The sequence below is a fragment of the Fringilla coelebs genome, assembly GCF_963513975.1.
Source record: "Fringilla coelebs genome assembly, chromosome: 9".
Taxonomy (NCBI): Eukaryota; Metazoa; Chordata; class Aves; order Passeriformes; family Fringillidae; genus Fringilla; species Fringilla coelebs.
This window is the reverse complement of record NC_140067.1, coordinates 5,761,026-5,781,126: the sequence shown is the minus strand read 5'-3', so window position 1 is coordinate 5,781,126 and position 20,101 is coordinate 5,761,026. Positions and strand designations below refer to the sequence as shown.

The following is a 20,101-nucleotide window of genomic DNA, read 5'->3' as shown; positions in this document are numbered from 1 at the left end:
CATCGCTCCCGGACCGTTCTGGGGTATCTCTAGCGAGGGCGAGTGCCCGGGCTCCCCGGGCAGCCCGTCCCAGCGCGCGGTCCCCACCCGCACCGGGAGCGCTTTGTCCCCCGAGCCCGCTCCCGGCCCCAACTCACCGTGTCCCCTCAGCGCCGCGATGGAACTTCGCGCCAAAGCGCGCGGAGCCCCGCCCCCGGCGGCGCGCGCGCACGGGGCGGGCAGAGGCGCGGCTCCGGCCGGGGCCCCGCGGAGGAGGCGGCGGCGGCTCCGCCCCGCAGGAGGAAGCGGAAGGCGGCGCGGCCCTCACGGGAGCGGGGCTGAGGGCGCTGAGCGGCGGTCGCCATGGCCAACCGCACGGTGAAGGACGCGCACAGCATCCACGGCACCAACCCGCAGTACCTGGTGGAGAAGATCATCCGCACGCGCATCTACGAGTCCAAGTACTGGAAGGAGGAGTGCTTCGGCCTCACGGGTATGGCGGGCGGGAGGCCGGGCCGGGCCGCGCCGGGGGGAGCCCGCGCTGACGGCCCGGCCCGTCCCTCTCGCAGCCGAGCTGGTGGTGGACAAGGCCATGGAGCTGAAGTACGTGGGGGGCGTCTATGGAGGCAACATTAAACCCACGCCCTTCTTGTGCCTGACGCTGAAGATGCTGCAGATCCAGCCCGAGAAGGACATCATCGTGGAGTTCATAAAAAACGAAGACTTCAAGTAAGTTGTAGTGGTTTTTTTTCCCCTTGTTGAGGTTCTTGTACCGAGGGGAAGTGCTCAAAACAATCAGTGAGACCTCAATGCAGGGTTTAGCTCTCAGTGTGCCCTGATAAACTGGGCTTGCTCAAAACCAAGCTTTTCTTCTTGCTTTTAAGACTGCTTCCTTGTCACCTGGCCTGTTGGAAGGGCTCATCTTTATGGCATGTGCTCTCTGTGATCATAAACCTCTGCCTGAAGTATTTGGAATGAGCTGCATTAAGGCATTCAAGTTAATCTGCTTTTTCTTCAGTATTTTTTCCATTTTTGTTGGTGACAATGCCCCCTTACAGACATTGTGTATGTAAAGTCTATTATGATTTTGATAGTATAGAGGAAGCAATGGAGCAAATCTAAATGGTTGTGTATTCTGGCTATGTACTGATTTTCCTCAGAAACTTGTGGGAAAAAAACTCTCTTTTATCCAAACTGCTCAGTGTGCAGGAAGCAGAGATCCATGGAAAGGTTTCCTTTCCAGGTATGTCCGAATGCTTGGAGCACTGTACATGAGACTGACAGGCACTGCCATCGACTGCTACAAGTACCTGGAACCGCTGTACAACGACTATCGGAAAATTAAAAGTCAGAACAGAAATGGGGGTAAACACTCTTATGTCTATTTAGCAATATTAATCTTGAAAATTGTGACATAAACTGCTGACATAAGTTGTCTGAAATGTTTTCATCTTTACTTTAGCCTCCAGTGTTAATTTTGTATTTTAAATGCTATTTTTCACCCAGAATTTGAGCTGATGCACGTGGATGAATTTATTGATGAGCTACTCCATGAGGAACGGGTTTGCGACATCATCCTGCCTCGACTGCAGGTTGGGAAACGTAGATGCTTGTGGAATTCCTAACTGTACCAAGTCCAGTAGCTGCACTGGCTGCTGGCTTGTTGTGTAAGCTCTGGTTGCCTCCTTAGGTGTTTGTTCTTACTTGGGTTATGTTGAATAAAATTGCAATTTCTTCTAGAAACGGTATGTTCTGGAAGAAGCTGAGCAACTTGAGCCTCGTGTTAGTGCTCTGGAAGAAGACATGGATGATGTAGAATCTAGTGAGGAGGAGGAAGAAGAAGATGAAAAGGTTGGTGAACTGTTTGATGAACTGTATTGGAAATGAATAGTTGAAGCTGAACCCCTTTAGGACACTTCATAGTCTATGACAGATATTTGAGAGGAGGCACCAGGAGGCTGCTGGCAACTCTTACCTCCCCTCATAGCATATTTTCGTATAAGCAGCTTGTGAGGACTTGGACCCTGAAGCAACTCTCAGGTTGCCATGTTTTCCTTTCTCTTGAATTCCACAAATCTGTGTCTGCTCTTTGTTAAGCTTATTTAGAACAATTGATTTATATGTATTCATAATGGAGAGAACTGAAGGTGATGATGGAAGGTCCTGTGACCATCAGTCAGTGCTGCTGTATTTCTTCTGAACCAACACTATGAGAAGTGGTTTGATTTTCAGTTGGCAGTTTTGAGCAGCACCACTCACTCCTGAATAAGAAATACTTGGGGATGGGGAAGCTTGGCTGCCTGATTTTTGCAGTTTATATTAATTGTTCAGAAATCTTTATTGATAGCATAAAACCTTGCTGAAACGGGACTTACAAATCCTCCCCTGCTTTTTTTACAGCTGGAACGGATCCCATCTCCTGACCACCGCAGAAGGGGCTACAGGGACCTGGACAAGCCCCGCAGATCTCCGGTGGTGCGGTACCGGCGGAGCCGCAGCAGGTCCCCGAGGAGGTGAGGGGACTCTTCCTTGACCAGTATTTTTACCTGTTGTGCTGCAGACAGCTGGAACACAGCAGTGAAGGTGGCAATTCATCCAGAACCTCCCACACCTCCCTGTTCCTTTAGCACTTCCTGAAGTGAGGAATTGCAGTGCACAGCCACTGTCAACCCCTCTGCCTGTTTCTCCAGTCATTCTCTAACTCTTCAACTTGCTGGCCAACTTTAGCTAAATTTGACAATACAGTGAAGATGTTAAGGAGAATCAAGTGCTTTGTTTTCATCTAAGCCAGAGGCTGCAGAGAAAATCCTATTAATTTCTCTTACTGATACTAAACCAGGAAAAATTCATCACTAAACTCTTGCTCACTGCATGTCTAGTCCTAAGCACTCATAGGAAGTAAAAACCCTGGTGTTGTTGCTGAAGATGTGGGAAATGAAACAGCTGTTCTGATGATGATTTTCTGCTTTTCTCCCCCAACTGCAGGCGTAGCCGCTCTCCAAAGAGAAGGAGGTACTCTTTAATTCTATTATTTAAGTGAGCAATGTACATTTGTGGCACAGCTCTCTTAGAAGCTGCCTTTCCCTCAGCCCATCACCACGTCGGGAGCGGCATCGCAGCAAGAGCCCGAGACGGCACCGGAGCAGATCCCGGGAGAGGCGCCACAGATCAAGATCTAAATCTCCAGGTACTTCTGCCATTTCCAGAATAACTCTGGCAAGGCTTTATCATCAGCATATCCACCGCAGGAAAAAAATCTGTGTCACCATATCAAGATGGTAGCACAAGTGGTTAAATCTGGCTGATAAAACTGCTACTCACATGAAAGCAGAGCTGGGGAACTCCTTTAATGGCTGAAAAATTGTCTTGAGTAAGTTTTCAGATACTTTCCAGGAGGTTAATATGAGTGCCTGGTTAAAGCTAGGGTTGTTCTGGCAATATCTTGCACACTTGGTCCCTAGAAGCAGATAGCATTAGCAAAACAACAAAGAATTCCAGTGGCAATGGAAATAACTATTGCCTTTTTATCTCACAGGGCATCACCGTAGTCACAGACACAGAAGTCATTCCAAATCACCTGAAAGGTAAAGGCTTAGCTTATTTCTGAAGTGCAGTTTGGGAATTAAAGATAGGTTTTACAGTATTGTTTTTTTGTTTTCTCTGTTTCAGATCTAAAAAAAGTCACAAAAAGAGTCGGCGAGGGAACGAATAAGAAACAAAACCCAGCCCACCATTTAAGGACCTTGAGCTGCAGTCTAATGCTGTCCTGTTTGCTCCACAGGACAGCTGGCTCTCTCTACTGGCTGCTTTAGCAGTCCCCTTCTTTCATCATCTTTCTCATTTTGTTGTCTTGATTTTTTTTATTAAAGGTAAGCTAAGGATACTTTTTATGTAGTTAATTACTAATCCTTGTAATAGCATTTGAAGGCTGTTTTTTAATTGTTTTTCTTGAAGCCTGTAAAAACTTAATGAAGAGCAATAAAAAAAGGAAGGTTTGTCTTTAAAGGGTCCTGGCTGTTTCTGTTTCCTTCATAGTAATTTGTTGAGATGTCCCCTGGTTAAAGCTGGCTTCATTCTCAAATCAGGGCCTTGTTTTGTCCAACTGTCCCTGCAGTCAGGTGCCAAAGGAAGTCTGTATTCAGTCACAAACACTGCAGGGCTCTCAGCCCTGGCCTCTCAGAGCTCCAGTACAGGAGAGGAAGCAAGGCTGTCACAACCCCATTGTGTTTACTAGAAACTCACGTGACAGTGCTCTCCAACATGTGGTCATCACTGGGTGCTTCATAAAAATCTTCCTTCACTGTAATCTGCTGCTTCTGGTGATGCCATCAGAGAGTTCAGAAGGTTAAAGCAGTACAAAGCACTACTTAATTCTTCTGGAATAAGTTCAATATATTTAAAGACAGTACACCACTACTTTGAGCACCGTTTGTGGCTTCCCTGTTCCCTGACTGGGAACAGAATTTCACACCATGATGATGTTCAGCTCTACCTTCTCTGACTCAAGTTAGTTTTTTTAATTTAGACTAATTAAGCTCTTACTGAAGATATCATTCTCCTCCTACTACATTTGTAATCAGTTGTGTTAAGCCCTTGTGTACCATGTCTTTTATTCCTGGCCCTTCTTCAGAAGCAGGAACAGGCAGGTTTATCCCTGAACTCTGCATTTAGGGCTTCAGGTTGCTCATATTGCTCTGGGAGTGCTGACAGCACAAATAAGTGTTCCTAGGGAATTTATGGAAAGCTCTCTTTAAAATGCTTCCCAGTACAGCATAATTTTTCCACGGTTTTTGCAAATGATTTTGCAAAGCTGATAAATAGAAAAGCAGGTGAGCTCTTCCTTCAAGTTCAACACACACATGGGCTGTGAACAGCACAAGCAACAACATCAGCTTGAAAAAAAGCAGGTTTGGTGCTTGTATCACTTGTTGAAACTGCTCATCTTTCCAAGATCTCCACATTAAAGCCATTTCTGTTATTCCCGTTAGAGCGAGCATGCATACAAATAGAAAAGAGGGAAAATTTTATGTCCTTTTTTTGCAGTTTTATTTTTCTTTTTAAAAAGTTTTTTGGCACTACATAGTTCTGTAAAGAATAGAAGTGACAAATTTTTAAACACATGAAATCCCCTTCTAATTTTATTTTTTTTTAGAACAATATATATAAAGTCTGAAGCAACCAAAGTATGAATACAGCTAATAGAAAATAAAGAACTTAATTTTAAAAATTCTCTCTCTTTACAGTTTATCAAGATAAAACAAAACACAATTCCCCTTAAAAATAGGGTAATAAAATAGATGAAATTTGTATCACTCAGTTTTGTGATACTAGTAAAAACTATAGTTCATATCTATGTACAAATGATACAGTTTAAAAACAGTCTTAAATAATCTGGTATCTAAACATGTTGCATTAAGATTTTAAATCAGAACCTGAATTTCTTCCTCCCCTCCCCCCACCCACCCACAATCCCATCCAATTTCACTTTTTCTGTTGAATGTAATTCAGATTCAAGTGTGGGTGTCCTTGAGACAGAAGTGAGAACCGCTGGTTACTCTGCATCAGTGGACCAGCTAAAAGAAAATGGATTACAATTACTTCAGCAAATCACATATTTAACAATGCTTGGCTATATTCAGTGTACTAATCTAACTTAGAAATAAAGCCATTGACTAGACTGACAGAAATCTGTACAGCTAACCCATTTAATGGGACAAGGTAGAATTACTTTAATCCTATCTCCAAAATTCCCTAACAATCACAAACACATTATTTTGTTGCATTATTTCGGTTATTTAACAAAAGTCATTTCGGGATTTTAAGTAAATTCAGTTTTCACTTGGAAACCCAGCTAGACCCAATAGATTAGATTTTGAAAAAGGATTTGGTGGCCGTATCTCTCATTTTACACCAGGTGACCCCCAGCAGCATGGAAGCTGCACATCCTCCAAGTCAAATTTGAGCACTGTTTCTCTGGTAGTGGAGGTCTTTTTCCTACAGCCTTTCCCCATCCTGCCAGATGCTGAACACCTTCACCTTTCATAAACATCAGAGTTGAAATCAAGTCAGTCTTTTCCAGCTCCCTGATGAACTGAACCTGACCTGACTTTGCAGTCAGTGCTGCTCTGACTGTGGATGGGCTGGACTAAACCTCCAGAGGCCCCTTCCAAACTCAATTATTTTATGGTCTTGCAAGTTTTAATCTATGTAAGTCATTCCACAAAGCAAGGTACAAAAGCCAAATCAAATGAATTACAACAAAAATTTCTTCATATTCTGAACATGCTCATGGGCCAATTATCTTAACCTCTACTGAAGCAGAGGCAGCTCCAGGTGAGCCAGCAGCAGCAAAAAAGAGGCTGGAAGTGCAACAGGCTGCACACTGGCTCAGATTTCAGAATTTTATTTTAACCCTTCCCTCCCACAAAGATTTTCATTCATCCACAGAGGAAGCTGAAGCGCTGATTTGACTCTGGGATTCGTTATGTTTCCAGGGATCCTACAAGTGACACATGATTGCTTGGCTTTTAAAGCCTTTGAGACAGTACAGAGACATGGTGCATGAGCTGTTGATTCACATACTGGTTCTAGTACCTTGAGGGTAGAAAGGTTTGTTCGGTGGGTAGCTGGCATTTCCCTGCTGCATGTAGTTCTGAGGCATATTGTAAGGCCACGCTCCTCGGAGGAGAGGAAAATGGGTAGGGGTCCCATGGTCCCAAGGGACAGAAGGAGGGTTCATTTTACCAAACTGTCCTTGGAAACCCTGATCTATTTTTCAATTGAAAGGGAAAAGCACATTGCAAGTTGAAATAATTAAACAGTAAGTCACAAATACAATTTACATCTTAAATAACAGTTTGCAGGGGACTTAATGTGATCAGTCTGATGTGCTACTTTTTTTTTTTAATTTAATATACATCAGTAAAAATTACCACCTAAATTACTTCATTATTCACTATAATGGAATTATTGGGAAGAGAGAGGATGAAGCAACATTATAATCAGGAGCTATGATTTCACTATTTTTATTACTTTTTCATGATGAAAAATACACAGTCTGAACAATGTTCAGAACTACTGTCTGATCCCCCACAAATATCCACTATCCTGACAGAGCTGTGACAGAAAAACTATTATCCTACTGCAAGAAATAACTCTCAGATGTACACTGGAATTCCACTAATACTTACATGCTTAAGAAACTTGCTATCTAGATCACTGACTTAAAAAATTTATTTTTAGAGAGAAAAATATAAACTTTGGAAATAAATATACAAATTGTAAAACTACTCCATTTAAAATTCTGATATCACTGCAAGGATGAGAAATCAAGCATCCAAGGAGGCAGGACCCACAACATGAGGCACAGCTTTTAAGTATGCATGAAAAAGAGTTGCCTTGATACTCCTAATGATCCTACTTCTGATCAGTTGTCTACTGAAATGAAAATTAAAGTAGCTCCTTTCAAGTCATGGTTATGTGAGCCAGGACAAAGTTTCCTCAAACTTACTGTTGTCAAATTGTCCTGAGGAGGTATGAAAACATGCTTCAAACAGAAAAGAGACAGCTCATCTCTAGTGTGCATTCACCTTAATGGCATCTAAGCCAAAAAGGAAATAAAACTGATTCAATTTCAAAGAGGAAAATTACTGTGACTGGGAACTAGGAAAAGAGGTGTGATGAGGTTGGAAATTGATGGAAGATGAGGCATGGGAAAAAAAATACTGTGACTGACAGCACATGGAGAAGGAATTAGAATTTATGGAGGTCATCTGAAAGAAGGCAGCTACCTTAGTAAGGACATGTGGATTGGAAGGAGCTGCTTGAGGGAAAAACAAAGCTGGAGAAGGGGACATATGAGAAGATCCAAAATGGAGAGGTAGGGACAGAGCACACTGGAGACACAGAAAACACACGGGTAGAATTTCCTGTATCCTTTAAAATATATTCCCCACAAAGCTTTGAATAGAAAATCATGTATCTCCAGCACCTTAACTTATGTTTGAAGCCCACTGATGAATTATTCCTCACCCAAAACAGTAGACTCAGCTAAAATTCTACTGTTACTGACAATCACATTATTAGTGCAGAGAAAGGCTGGGCAGGAGATTCAGAATTTCCATCTTAGGATGAACAACTGCACCAGTACATTATATTATACATTTATTTTTTTAAACATAGGAGGACTTACACACTCAGAATAAATCAGAAGACCACCACCATGATTAATGATGTAAAGGTTAACAGTTAAAATTTAGGGGCTGCCACAGTTCATGTTGCAAATAAAACTGAATTTAATCATTATGCTTTTTCTCAGCCTCAAACATATCAATGTACTTGGCTTTGCTATGAGGCAATATCAGGAATCAACATCAAGATTATGGAAGTTAAGCATGACAGGACAAGCCACAGGAAAAAATAGAATAGGTAAGATCATATTATATTGTACTAAAGGTGAGGAGACAATATTCAACTTGCACAAGTGTAATTCTGCCAGTTCATGGTTGCAACCTCAGCATTTGTCTAATAAATGATGTAACAATGCGTTGATCTTAGAGGTCTTTTCCAACCCTAATGTTTCCATGATTGTCTAAGGAATCCAATATTTGTCAGCACATTCACAGAAATGTGAGTGATTCAAACAATGATGAGGAGGTTTCTCAGTTGAATGCAGGATTTCTCATTGTTGCACAGCCATTAATGGCACACAGGACCAATGCCTAAAAGTTACGGTGATCAATTCTCATTTTTTTTCCTATAAAAATGTTAAGACAGATGAAAGTCATGATTTGGTTTCTTAAGCATCAAATTTTTATCCAACAATCTGAAAAAGTTAGCTGTTCCTGTAACACTTAACGCTTGTACACAAAGTGTGAGAGGTTTGATACAACAGAGAAGAGTTACCTGAATTCCCCACAGTGCCATTGTTCACCAGTGAGTTTGGAGTCACAGGATTGTGCCAGTGTCCCTCATGAGAAGTGCTGGGGATTCCCATGGGCCTGGCAGCAGGCTGTGCAAAGATGATACTGGGATCATTCAAGCTTACACTGCTCTGGTTATTTGTGGTGCTGCTGCTGCCAGATCTCATAGAAAATGGAACATTTGTAGAATGAGGAGGGTTACCCGGTGCAGAGTGAATAACAGGCCCATGAATAGGCCAAGAAGTGTTGGGAAGCTGAATTTGGTGGTGATGGTGCATCTGAAGTAGTCCCAGGTTATGCAAGGTGGAATACTGACCTGGGGGAGATTGGGGAAAGTTAAACAAAGGCAGCTGGACCTGATGGGCTGGCTGTGCACCCTGCTGTGGCTGAGGAACGTGCTTAGACTGGGATATTGATTGTGGCTGAGTCTGGTTAATGGAGGCTGGCTGAGAGGAATTCTGTGGGAATTGCTGAGGTTGTGGAGAGTAAGATGACTGATGCGAATCAGACTGGAGGGAAAAAAAAAGTATGTATTTCTGATTAGTTCACTGGCTATTTAATGGTGTTATCTTTAGACTAAAACAGCAAAGCACTCCCCAGCAACACCCCAAGCACTGAACCCCAGTTCCTGTTGGCTTCAATAAGTGCAGTTCAACTGACACTGACTTTCACCAACAGATAATTTGGTTGGTTAATGTGGCACATCCCACCATCAGAAACACCATCCTGAGTGAATATTAGTCCCAAGCTCTTCATTAGACTCCTCACACACTTGTCTCTGATCTTTAATCAGTGTCTTTCCTACCCTACTTATGTACAGCCCAGTATCTCATTAACTAATTGCCTTACTTCTAAATAGAGTGGTTCTTATTACTGCACAGTTTTTAAGTAATTCCAAAGTAAGCTCCTAATATTTCTTTCATTTTAAAAAAATCTGTTAAACAAGAAATGCAAATTCCAAAAACCCAGTTTCAACCTTCATATCCTGGTGTTAGGCCACGGCTAAAGGCACAGTAAATAGCAATTACTACAGCCTTTGCAGAGCTCTTACAAAGCTTTCCCTTTCACCAGCAACAGAAGCAGGCATGAGGCTATTTTATCTGTTTGGAATTGCAACTGAACAGAGAAGCATTTCAAGACATGGAGTGGTTGGGAAAAGAGTTACTCAGTTTATGTGCCAACACTTAATGCCAGTATCCGGATTCCCCAGTCTGGTTTTAAGCACTAAGACAAGATGCTATGGAATAAGTGCCTCCAGAGACATTCAAATGAGACAAACACCTAAACCAGAGAGAACCTGAATCTCAGATCTCATTTTCCCCCTGAGACTGACTCTTCTCTCCACAGACTACAGCAGCCAGCCAAGCTCCAAGAGCCTCAGTTGCTGTTGAACATATGGAGTTAAAGGTCTCTCCAGCTTGTCACTATCCCTGACTGCTCACCTGTCCATTTAAACTGGCAGTCACTTGTCTCCAATAACCAGAGGTAGCTGCAGGACTGCCCATGCCAGAGCATCTCCTCCAGCAGCATGCTGTGTGTCTGTGCCTGGACAAAAGTTGGAGCTGGGATTGCTCCCCGCTGCTATTCCAACTGTGCCTGTATGAGTACCTCCTATACCTTTCTATCAAACCAGGAAGAGAAGGTAAAACCTGGGATTTGAAAGATGATCACTAGTTTAACACTTTAAATGTTATAAAAATAATGTGTGTATTCAAACATTCCTGCAAATACTAACCCACCACAAGCATGCATTGAATGTGCCAGCAGCAGGACAGGAGGCATAATACACTCCAGCCTCTGGATTTGCTTCCCACTTTCTCCCTCTTACTCCACCAATATTCCCCCTTCCCATTCTTCTCCACCAATTCCTGGACAGAACATATTCACCAGGAAATCCTGGCCAAATGACAACCATGCAACACACAGAGAGTCCATGACATCCAAGCAGAAACATAAGGCTCCTAAAAAATATACTCTTGTGGCATTTTCAGCCCTTCACTTGGATTAGGGCTGTATGAGTCCCTCTTTAGCAGAGCACACTGTAAGTCATTAAATCTCCATTACTGAAGCCAGCATTCCAATAAATGCTTGCTGATCAGTTAGCAAAGTAGCAAACTGAACAAAGAGCATTAGTGATCAGCAGCCTTGATTGCTATATTTACTTACTTGCCAGCTTCATTAGCAGGCACATACTTCTCAGACTAACAGCTTAAAATAAATTAATTTCTGCTGTACTGTCTGCTCCAAAAATATTAAATGCCAGCAGTTGTATTTGCACAAATACCCTCTGCTCCCCATCTCCACTCAGAAGATTAAACATATTTTATGTAGCTCTATGGAGACTTGAAAAAATTCTAGGACAAAACTGTCAAAAATTTGCCTATTGTTCTGCTTGTGCTTCCAGTGTGCTCTGGCAAACTTTTCATTGAAGTATGACTCAATGTGTCTGTGTGCTGTGTCTGTACATGACAGTCCCTTAAGACAGATCTCTCAAACCACAAAAAGTCATGGTTGTCACTAACCTAAGTCTCCAGCATGTTACCAATGAGCTATGCTTTATCTCCCTTAGTACCTCCAGTACACTGCCAGAATAATGAGAATTTGAAAGGCATCCTAGCTTAATCTGCCCTTTCAAAATCACAAGGTATCTCACCTCAAACTTGACTATCAGGTTTCCATACTGAAAATCTATAAATGCTTCCCAAGACACAGTACATCATAAATCAAAGCTCCACTAACTGGCACAGTGCAACGTTGACATTACCAAGTCCAGAATCTGTTGAGAAAGACCATGCAAACCTGTTCCCAGCATGGCTGGTTTGCTCCCTGCAGTCCCCCCTCCCAGGACTTACACATTCTGATGACTGCCTGGTGCGCAGGGGTCGCTCCACCTGCTGCTGGCCCACAGCCACCAGCTGGGAATTCACCATGCTCCGGACCAGCTGCGTGCCTGATCAAGGAACAGAAGTGTTAATAAAACCCACAGGGTGACAGAATAATGAGCAGAACTGGGAGTCAGCAATACCTTAACTCTCATGTGACACAGAGGAGGTAAATCACTTTCACCTCTCCTCTCCTTTAAGTGGAAACTTTTCCCTTTACTGGCAGCAGACAACTTTAATAGGTATAGGAGCTAAACACAAAGTCTATTTTTGAGTAAAACAAAGTCTAGCAGCAACAAGGCTCACCTTGCTATCAGGCTGGAGCTCTACTCTATATAGGTTTCCATATTACTGCTGTAAGCAGTGGCATTTTAAATAGCAATAGTGACAGCAGAAACTTCTGGGCAAAAAAAGTAAACTATAAACGAAGACTAAAGGATAACACAACACAGAAGTATGGCTCTTCTGAAGTTCACTTATGAATGCTTCCTCTACTTTTTCAACTACCACAGGCACCCAAGGGCCTAATTTGAAAGAGTTTGCAATTAATCTTCTCTAAGTACTAGCAGTAATTTGAAAGCTGGATTTAGCTTAATTCATCTGTATGATTTTTTTGAAGTGTTACTGAAAGAGTGCTGATTTTTTGCTGAAAATACTTTTACTTACCTCTCACTGATGATGGAGGGTTAGCTAACATTTGAGAAACATTTGGAAGAGGAAATGCATTCAATTATTATTATTATTATTGCTATTGTTACTATTATTACTATTACTACTTTGAAATGTACCAATTCTGAGTGGAAGACAAATAATGCAGTTCTCTGAAGTACACTGTATTTTACTGCTGAGTACATTTTTACCATCCGTGCAAACACTGTATTTCAGGAGACATTACTCCCCTGGCAGAAAAGCAACACAGTCTAAAAGCTGTATTTTCAGCGATTGAAACATTGTTTGCAGGATTATTTTTTGAAGATAACTATCAAGTCTACAGAAACCTAAAGAAAAGGAATCTCAGAGCTTTCAAATTATCCTAAGACATAAACTAACTTACCTGGCACACTATTATTTCTCTGACGGGTTTGTTTGAATTCAGGACAATCTCTCCTAACGTGACCCACATCCCCACAGATGAAACACCTTTTCTCTCTTGTTTCTCTGTCATCTTCTTTCACCTCTTTTTCATCATCTTTCTCATTCTCCTTTTTCTTCAACCTGAAAAATAATTTTTATTAGCGATATCACAAAACCACACACAAACACATAACCTCTGTAGAGCTGTTGTACTGGGAATGGTTACATAACCAACAGCTGTAGCAGAATACAAATAACTAAGGAATCCCAAAAAACACTTTCAAATTCTGGGCTGGTTAACAGCCTGCATCCACTTAATGAAGTTAGAAGCTCCCCAGAGTTGTCCAAAAGCTGTCTGTATTTGGGCAGAACTAAACCTGCAGTTAAGCAGGCTTAGCCTGCCAGGTAGCTGGGGAGCAGTTCTATGCAGCAATCCCACTGAGTCAGAATATACCCAAGACAAGTGAGCTGCACCTCCTTCACCCAAACTCCCCCTCACTGGACAACAGTGCACATTTCTCTGTCACTGTCTGAGCACAGACAGGATGTGCAACAAAGCACTGAGGTTCTTTCAAACACTCAGTTCTAAAACAGCAGGAGAACTAGTGATCAGGAACCAAGACAAGAAGTAAAGGTCTTTTTCCACAAGGAATCTGCAGGATTGGTTAACAATATTATTATTATGTGAGCTGTATATACAATATGAGAGAGATTCTGTGTGGCCGTGCTGTAGTAGCAGTTTGTGTGAAGAGCAGATCACAACTTTTCCTGAGGCAAATATAGGGAAAGAGGTGATGGAATTCCATGTACTTGTAGTACAGAGAACATCTGAAAGAAATGGTCCACCTGTGACCACAGGGTTCCAGCACACTTTCATGTATCTTGAACTCTGCTGACTGAACAAAAGGCTGTAAATAAAGATTTTGTAGCAGAAAGAGACCAAGAATCCTTTTAAGAATGATGGAGCACACAACTGAACATAAGGAGCACAGGAAAGAGCCCAGATTAATTGGCATTCTAAGGGCTTCAACAGGTTTTAGGAGGAGTCAGACAACCTAGACTGAGCGGGGCATTAAAGAGCCAAAGCTCTAAAAAGTGAGGAGTGCACATTTTCTGTCAATTCCTACTAAACTCTCTTTGGAAACATTGACCTGCATGTACCAGGGACTCCTTTTGCAAGAGTCCTGGACCCAAAATTCCTAAGTGAAATCAATGTACAAGTGCGAGATCACCAAGTGATAAGGTGATTCTGTAATACCATGGCACTAATATGATGTTACAGAAATGCACCTTAACCATGTACATTGTAACTAATCCTAGAGTTTACTAAGTGAACTTTGACCTGCCTTGCAGATGTACATTATCAGATCTACAGAACAATTCAAATTCAACACTGTCCTCTGAACAAGATCACTACAGGAAATCTATTTTAATACATGATAAATTTTGCAGCCAGGTAATATGCTCTCCATCTGAATTTTTACACTATTAAAAAGATATTTTAGTGATCTAAGTTTTGAGTTAACTACATATTAACACACCATAGAGTGCTGATATTACTCTGTGTGCTTCCATAAACACTTCAGATTTAAAAAGGTGATCAGAAACTGTTTTAAAATAAGAAAAAATAAGATAGGAAGTTAAGGATCAGATATGAAGCTTTGATTTTCTTTGCAATTTAGCAATTTTTCATTTCCATTAAATCTTCAAATATCCAAATCCATCATTATTTAATCTCAAAGACTTCACAATAGCTTTGTGTATGACTTACCTCCTCCTCTTTGGACAGTCTTTCATGTAGTGACCAATTTTTCCACAGACACGACAACATCTGTCATTGGGTGCCAATTCCCCATCTGTCAACACTTTTGAGTCAAAAAAGTATTCCTATCAAAACACATCAGACAGATAAAATACATAAACCATTCACTGACAAGACTGAGGAATGAAAGTCAAACTGTCAGCCTTCATCTCTTACTGCTCCCTGAATGTTACTACTTCTCAGGTTATACCTGGCCCTTTTCTTCCCCTAGATAATGGCAGGTTTTTTGGAGATATGGAGCAGTTTGGGCTAAAAAGAGCTGTTTGCCTTAGGGACAGAGGCTGAACTTGCAGAACAGCTTACCCAGGCTCCAGCCTGCTGCCCACCTTTCACCTCCCCAAAGGCTCTTCAGAGCACAATTTTTTTGCATATGATCTATTTTGGTATCTGAGTCACTGCTTGTGTGCTTTCCAAAGCAGCCAATGTCCCTTCCCAGATGACATGATTCCATCCCTTTAGACAGAACACAGCTCAGGTGGGAAACAGATGGAGCATCTGCAGGCTGACCTGTATCACTCCCCTCCCCTGGAATTTGCTCTGAACAGCTGCAGTTCTGATGTGTGTCAGCACAAAGGCCCAGTTTACAGCCTCTGTCTGAGCAACAAATATTGTGAAATAGAGGTACAAACTGAGAAAAAAACCCACAGATAAAGCAAGTAAATGGAAAAGAGAAGATAGGGAAGGATGAAGGGAATTAAAAGCTTTCAAAAGACTTTGAAAATCCTTTAGAAATTCAAGTTCTGTTAAAAGCCAGTGGGAGAACAGTTCCCTAAACTGTTTTAGAAAATGCCTAAGTTGATCTTTAAAATACTAATAACAGTGTTTTATTTGCTCATACTAAAAAAAAATAATAGTTGTCTCTACACATCAATGACTGGACCCTCTAGCACAGAGCAGTACTTTCTCCAAAATTATATTGTATGAACACATTCCTAATCCTGACTCACTATACAAATTTTAAAGGTCAACTTGTTAAAAGAATCAATCATCACCCTCTTCCTTGTTTAAGCAGCAATCCTTACTATCTCCACCAAGTGGAAAACTAAAGAGAATGGAACATCTCTTGGATCTGTTTTCTTCAGCTACATGAAGAGCCAGTAAGGTTTCTAGAGATGTTTCTGGGTTTTACAGCCACATTTGCAGGTTTCTGCAATACTTTAACATCATACAGTGGGAGGTTTTATAAAAAACGAAATATAAATTAAGCTTACTTTCTCCAAACCAGCCAGTAATACCCACTGCCCATCTAACTACTTTATTTTATATTCCAGGAGCTAAATACTAAGCTATAAATTTCATGCAGACAAGGCATAATTACACATATTGTGCATACCAAATGAATAAACACATACATGAGATTTACATCAATTCAGTGGACAAAGAAAATGAAAAAACATACTAAAAACTCTGAGAACTTACAGCTTCTCTTCCAACAGCTGGGTAGAATGGGGTACCAAATAACTTTCTCCCATTGATAAATGCCTTCATTATGAAATTGGTCACTATTGGAGAAAGACAAAGTTATTGGAAAACAACAGAAAAGGCACAACTCAGTGAACATCCATCATTAGCTGACATTAATAGCTTACTTTTCCTAGAGACTCCAGCACCCAGATTATGATTCAAGTCAAAAGGATCTGCATAAAGAAGGGAGGAAAAAATAATCAGAGTTGGAAAAAATTTGCTGCAACAGTTTTTTTTATTTTAATGGAGAGAATTCCATCTTAAATGCATTCACAGAGCAGATTATAGCAAAGCAATGCTGAGAGTTTTAAAATTGTTATGTCAGTCAGCCATAATAACAGTAAGAAGAACAATTCACTGACATGTAGTAAAAGTTATAAGTCTCATCAATTTTGTGAGCTGCAGGACTTGCAAACAATGCTTCTTTCTGAAGCACTGACTGTGGTTTCCTCAGGTAAAGATCCTGTGCAAAGAGAACAGCCTCTCAACAACAGAGTCTCCTACTCTTCATGAATGGAGACTCAATTCAGCAGAGGAGTACCTTCAATGGCAATGCACTTGGAGGTCCACTGCTTCTCAAAGGTGGTTAACAGCTTCTTCTGCCGGATGCTGATCACGTACTCCTTGAAGTCAAACTCCTCCGTGTAGAACCGCAGCAGCCCCAGCCAGAGCTCTCCAAGAGATTCAGTGTTCTTCCCAAGAGAAGGCAGACGCTTCTTCTGCATGCAGGGGAAGAGAACTTATTCAGCTACAGTTACTGCAGCACTGCTCCTCATCAAGCACCTCTCTAATTACAAGTTTGTCTACTATGGAGGATTTATTTTGGTTAAAGTAAGGTTAAATCACTACAGTTAAGACTAAACCTGGACTATTTTTAAGAATAAAAAGTATTTTTCCTGATTTATGTTATTTAGAAATTACTTAAAATAAACCAAGCAAAAGTAGAAACTCCTTTTAGCAAAACAGGACTCAATTGGGAAGCTGCAACACTATGGATATGGAATTTTAATTAATTAATACAATTAATCTTTTATATATTACACTGTTAAAAAATTATTACTTCTCCTAAAAAGCAAGGTTTAAATTTTAGTTACTCTTCTGGATTTAGAATATTACCAATTCTTCCATGTCATCAAAGAAAAATGCATTCCATCCATCAACCATTCTTTGTGGAATCTGTTTGCCATCAAATATCTGCCAGAATAGAGAGTGACAGTTACTGCTCTAATTCAAATTCACTGTAAAATACTTGCTGTTCTTTTGGCAAAAAAATCATATGAAAATATAAATACTTTAATTTTAACAATTACTTCTTATACAAACAAAATTTCCCATTGGTAAAATGTCTGAAAGACTTTTTGCATTGTTGCTGTACTTCTCAAAATATTTGGATGTTTAGTTTTTACTTGTTCTTTGCAACTAAGAAAACATGACTGAATTACCTTGTCAAGATTCCAACATCTCTCTTGCCCACAGATTCTCAAAGGAGACTTTATATGATTTCTATTACATTTTGACTTTAGCACAGCCAAGAGGAAATTCCGCTGTTATTTAAATGCACTCTCGAGGTAGCAGTAAAATAAAAACCCCCAACCACTACTAAAGTATCAGATACTAAAGTATCAGCAAGAAAGTCTATGAGTCTCAACTGCAATGCTTAAGCCAATTTCCCTCTTGCACAAAGAAACCAAAAGAGGCAGAAAGGGATAATTTTCAGACATGTTTGGGAGTTCCAGAGTGTATCCAGGAAGAGGCAGATAGCTGAATAATTATATTCTCCCCACCCATAAAATGGGGGTACAGAACATTATTTTCTTAATAAAGTTTCCTAGCACATATGAAATATTTCTTTAAAGCTGCACCAAAGCATCAATTATCTTATTTCCCCCTCATCAAATAATAAAATAAACTTCTTCTCTTACAGATAAAGTGTTGAGCAATAAATAATGCTTCTGACAATAACTGGTTGAAGAACTGGACTCACATTTCAAGAGCATCTGGTGCAGTCTCATAATTACAATTCCCTTCTCTCCATACCACCTGCCAATTTTTTTCTATCCTGTTCAGCATATAAATATCATCATAAGACCAAAATCCCAAAGTAAATGTAATAGCAGAACTTAGGCACAACAGACTCCCAGGTTTGATCTAATTTTTCTAATTTTCTTGGTCAGTTTTCCCTACTAAAACCAAGAGGGAGTTAAGAACCTGCTGATTAGAAGGGCCCCATATTTCATTTATTCCCTCTGATCCTAAAATCCCAGACTTCTCATATTTGGCTTGAAGAAAAAGTGCATCTATTTTCATAACCTCATTTTCTGAACCTACCTCCTGAAGAACTGGAATAACTGGTGGATTTCTCTGCTGTAGAAAGTACAAAACCATAAGAATATAGGCATACGAAGACAGACTACCACGGGATGCATCACCAATATCGCAGCGCTGAAAAAATACATTTTAAACAAAATGCTGAATATACATTTTACTATTCAATACTAACAGCTATGTCAGAGAGCAAACAGAAACCCCATAAGTAACAGCAAACACATTCACCTCATAATTAAAAATTGTTTTATGAAGCCTGAAAAATAAATACACCCAAGAGTCAACTGCCATCTGGCAAATACATAGCATAATTTGTCTAACATAAAAACAGAAAAGCTTTTCATAGCCAAAATACTTTAACAAAAATTTATAATGTGCCAAACTGAAAAAAAAAAAAACCAAATCTAAACTCCCAAAACATAAATCCCAGCTTTCAATACCATAAAATTTAATTTTCCTTAACTCATGCTGCAAGAGTTGTTTCTATGATTCCTTATTATTTTGGTTCCCCCTCCCCTTTTAAAGAAATAATTCATTAACAGCAAGTACTTCCATGTTGCACTGGCAGAGCAGTCCACACATGGCATTTTGCTAGAAAACATACACATACCTAATTAAAGCATGGTGCAGCCTGCACAACACAGTGCAAAACAAACACCCCTGACCAAGTCAGGGAGTTGGAGCCAGATGAGCTCAAGGTCCCTTCCAACCCAAGCCTTTCTGTGACTCTGATCAGTGAATTACCTTACTATGCTTCAGTATCTCATTACAGTATAACCTTTCCACAGCACCTGCTTCTAAGCTATCCTGTGTTTCGAGCCCGTGTCATATCAAACAAGGCATTTTTAACCTCCTAGGGCTGGAAAAAACAGGGATTCATAAATTACTTTCACATTAGCAGCAGCAGTGACAGCTGTTCCTGGGTTTTCTGCCAATGCAAACAGAGGAGGAGGCATTTTGCTTAAAAACAGAGTATTTGTATAGCTACGAAGTCACTTCCATACATTTACATTAAGGAGTGTATAACCCACAACTTGTATATTTCATCTTTGTAGTAGTATTTTTAGAACATGCACAACAGAATCCAATGCTACCAAAAAAAAAAGTAAGATTCAATATTATCAATACAAGGCATTTTTAACCTGGACACAGAAGAGACATGGCAATATTGTGCACTACTGTGACCTCATCAAGAAAAAAATCATTGCTAGTCTCAGTGCCAGCATAATGAACGTGTCCATTCCATTCTGGCACAAAGTTATTTTATTCATCTTGATGTATTTTATTACATGAATATCTGGTAGCATGATTCACCATCTCTATAAGCCATTTTTTATTTGCCCCAGTTCCACTAAGCTTTCTTTGGATATGCTGTATTTAATACTGCAGCTTGAACAAAAGCAATGCCACGTTTCAATTACCAAAGGCTGTATAATATAAAATTTTGATGGAATATCATAACAAAAGGTGCAGGAGAACAGACATTTCCAAACTCTTAAAGTCAAGTATATGTCCTAGGCACACTGAGACTTAGGCATTCATTCATCACCCCATACCTACCTATTCCTGACTTTTATACTAAGTCAAACAAGGCAAGAGTGCCAGAAGAAAGCAGCAGTAATCTCTGGGCTGGT

General features: G+C 40.5%; 2 protein-coding genes across 2 annotated transcripts in view; one reads left to right on the top strand and one right to left on the bottom strand.

Annotated features, from left to right (window-relative positions):
- The first annotated feature begins 279 nt into the window (after positions 1–279).
- On the top strand, positions 280–3,978 carry PRPF38A (pre-mRNA processing factor 38A). The gene is made up of 10 exons (XM_084211569.1): positions 280–472; positions 549–708; positions 1,223–1,344; positions 1,486–1,571; positions 1,720–1,830; positions 2,380–2,492; positions 2,965–2,991; positions 3,069–3,166; positions 3,515–3,563; positions 3,649–3,978. The coding sequence occupies exons 1-10, from the start codon at positions 343–345 to the stop codon at positions 3,689–3,691; spliced, it is 939 nt and encodes a 312-aa protein (XP_084067695.1). The 5' UTR covers positions 280–342; the 3' UTR covers positions 3,692–3,978.
- A 1,467-nt stretch (positions 3,979–5,445) lies between these two features.
- TUT4 (terminal uridylyl transferase 4) overlaps positions 5,446–20,101 on the bottom strand; it is a 43,804-nt gene continuing 29,148 nt past the window's right edge. The window contains exons 20-30 of the mRNA XM_084211886.1: positions 18,471–18,584; positions 17,259–17,336; positions 16,684–16,861; positions 16,268–16,315; positions 16,098–16,180; positions 14,628–14,743; positions 12,837–12,997; positions 11,753–11,850; positions 8,884–9,409; positions 6,574–6,747; positions 5,446–5,552 (exon numbers count right to left, since the gene is read on the bottom strand). Coding sequence (XP_084068012.1) covers positions 5,461–5,552; positions 6,574–6,747; positions 8,884–9,409; positions 11,753–11,850; positions 12,837–12,997; positions 14,628–14,743; positions 16,098–16,180; positions 16,268–16,315; positions 16,684–16,861; positions 17,259–17,336; positions 18,471–18,584 — 1,668 coding nt within the window. The 3' untranslated portion in view covers positions 5,446–5,460. The remainder of the gene's footprint in view (positions 5,553–6,573; positions 6,748–8,883; positions 9,410–11,752; positions 11,851–12,836; positions 12,998–14,627; positions 14,744–16,097; positions 16,181–16,267; positions 16,316–16,683; positions 16,862–17,258; positions 17,337–18,470; positions 18,585–20,101) is intronic.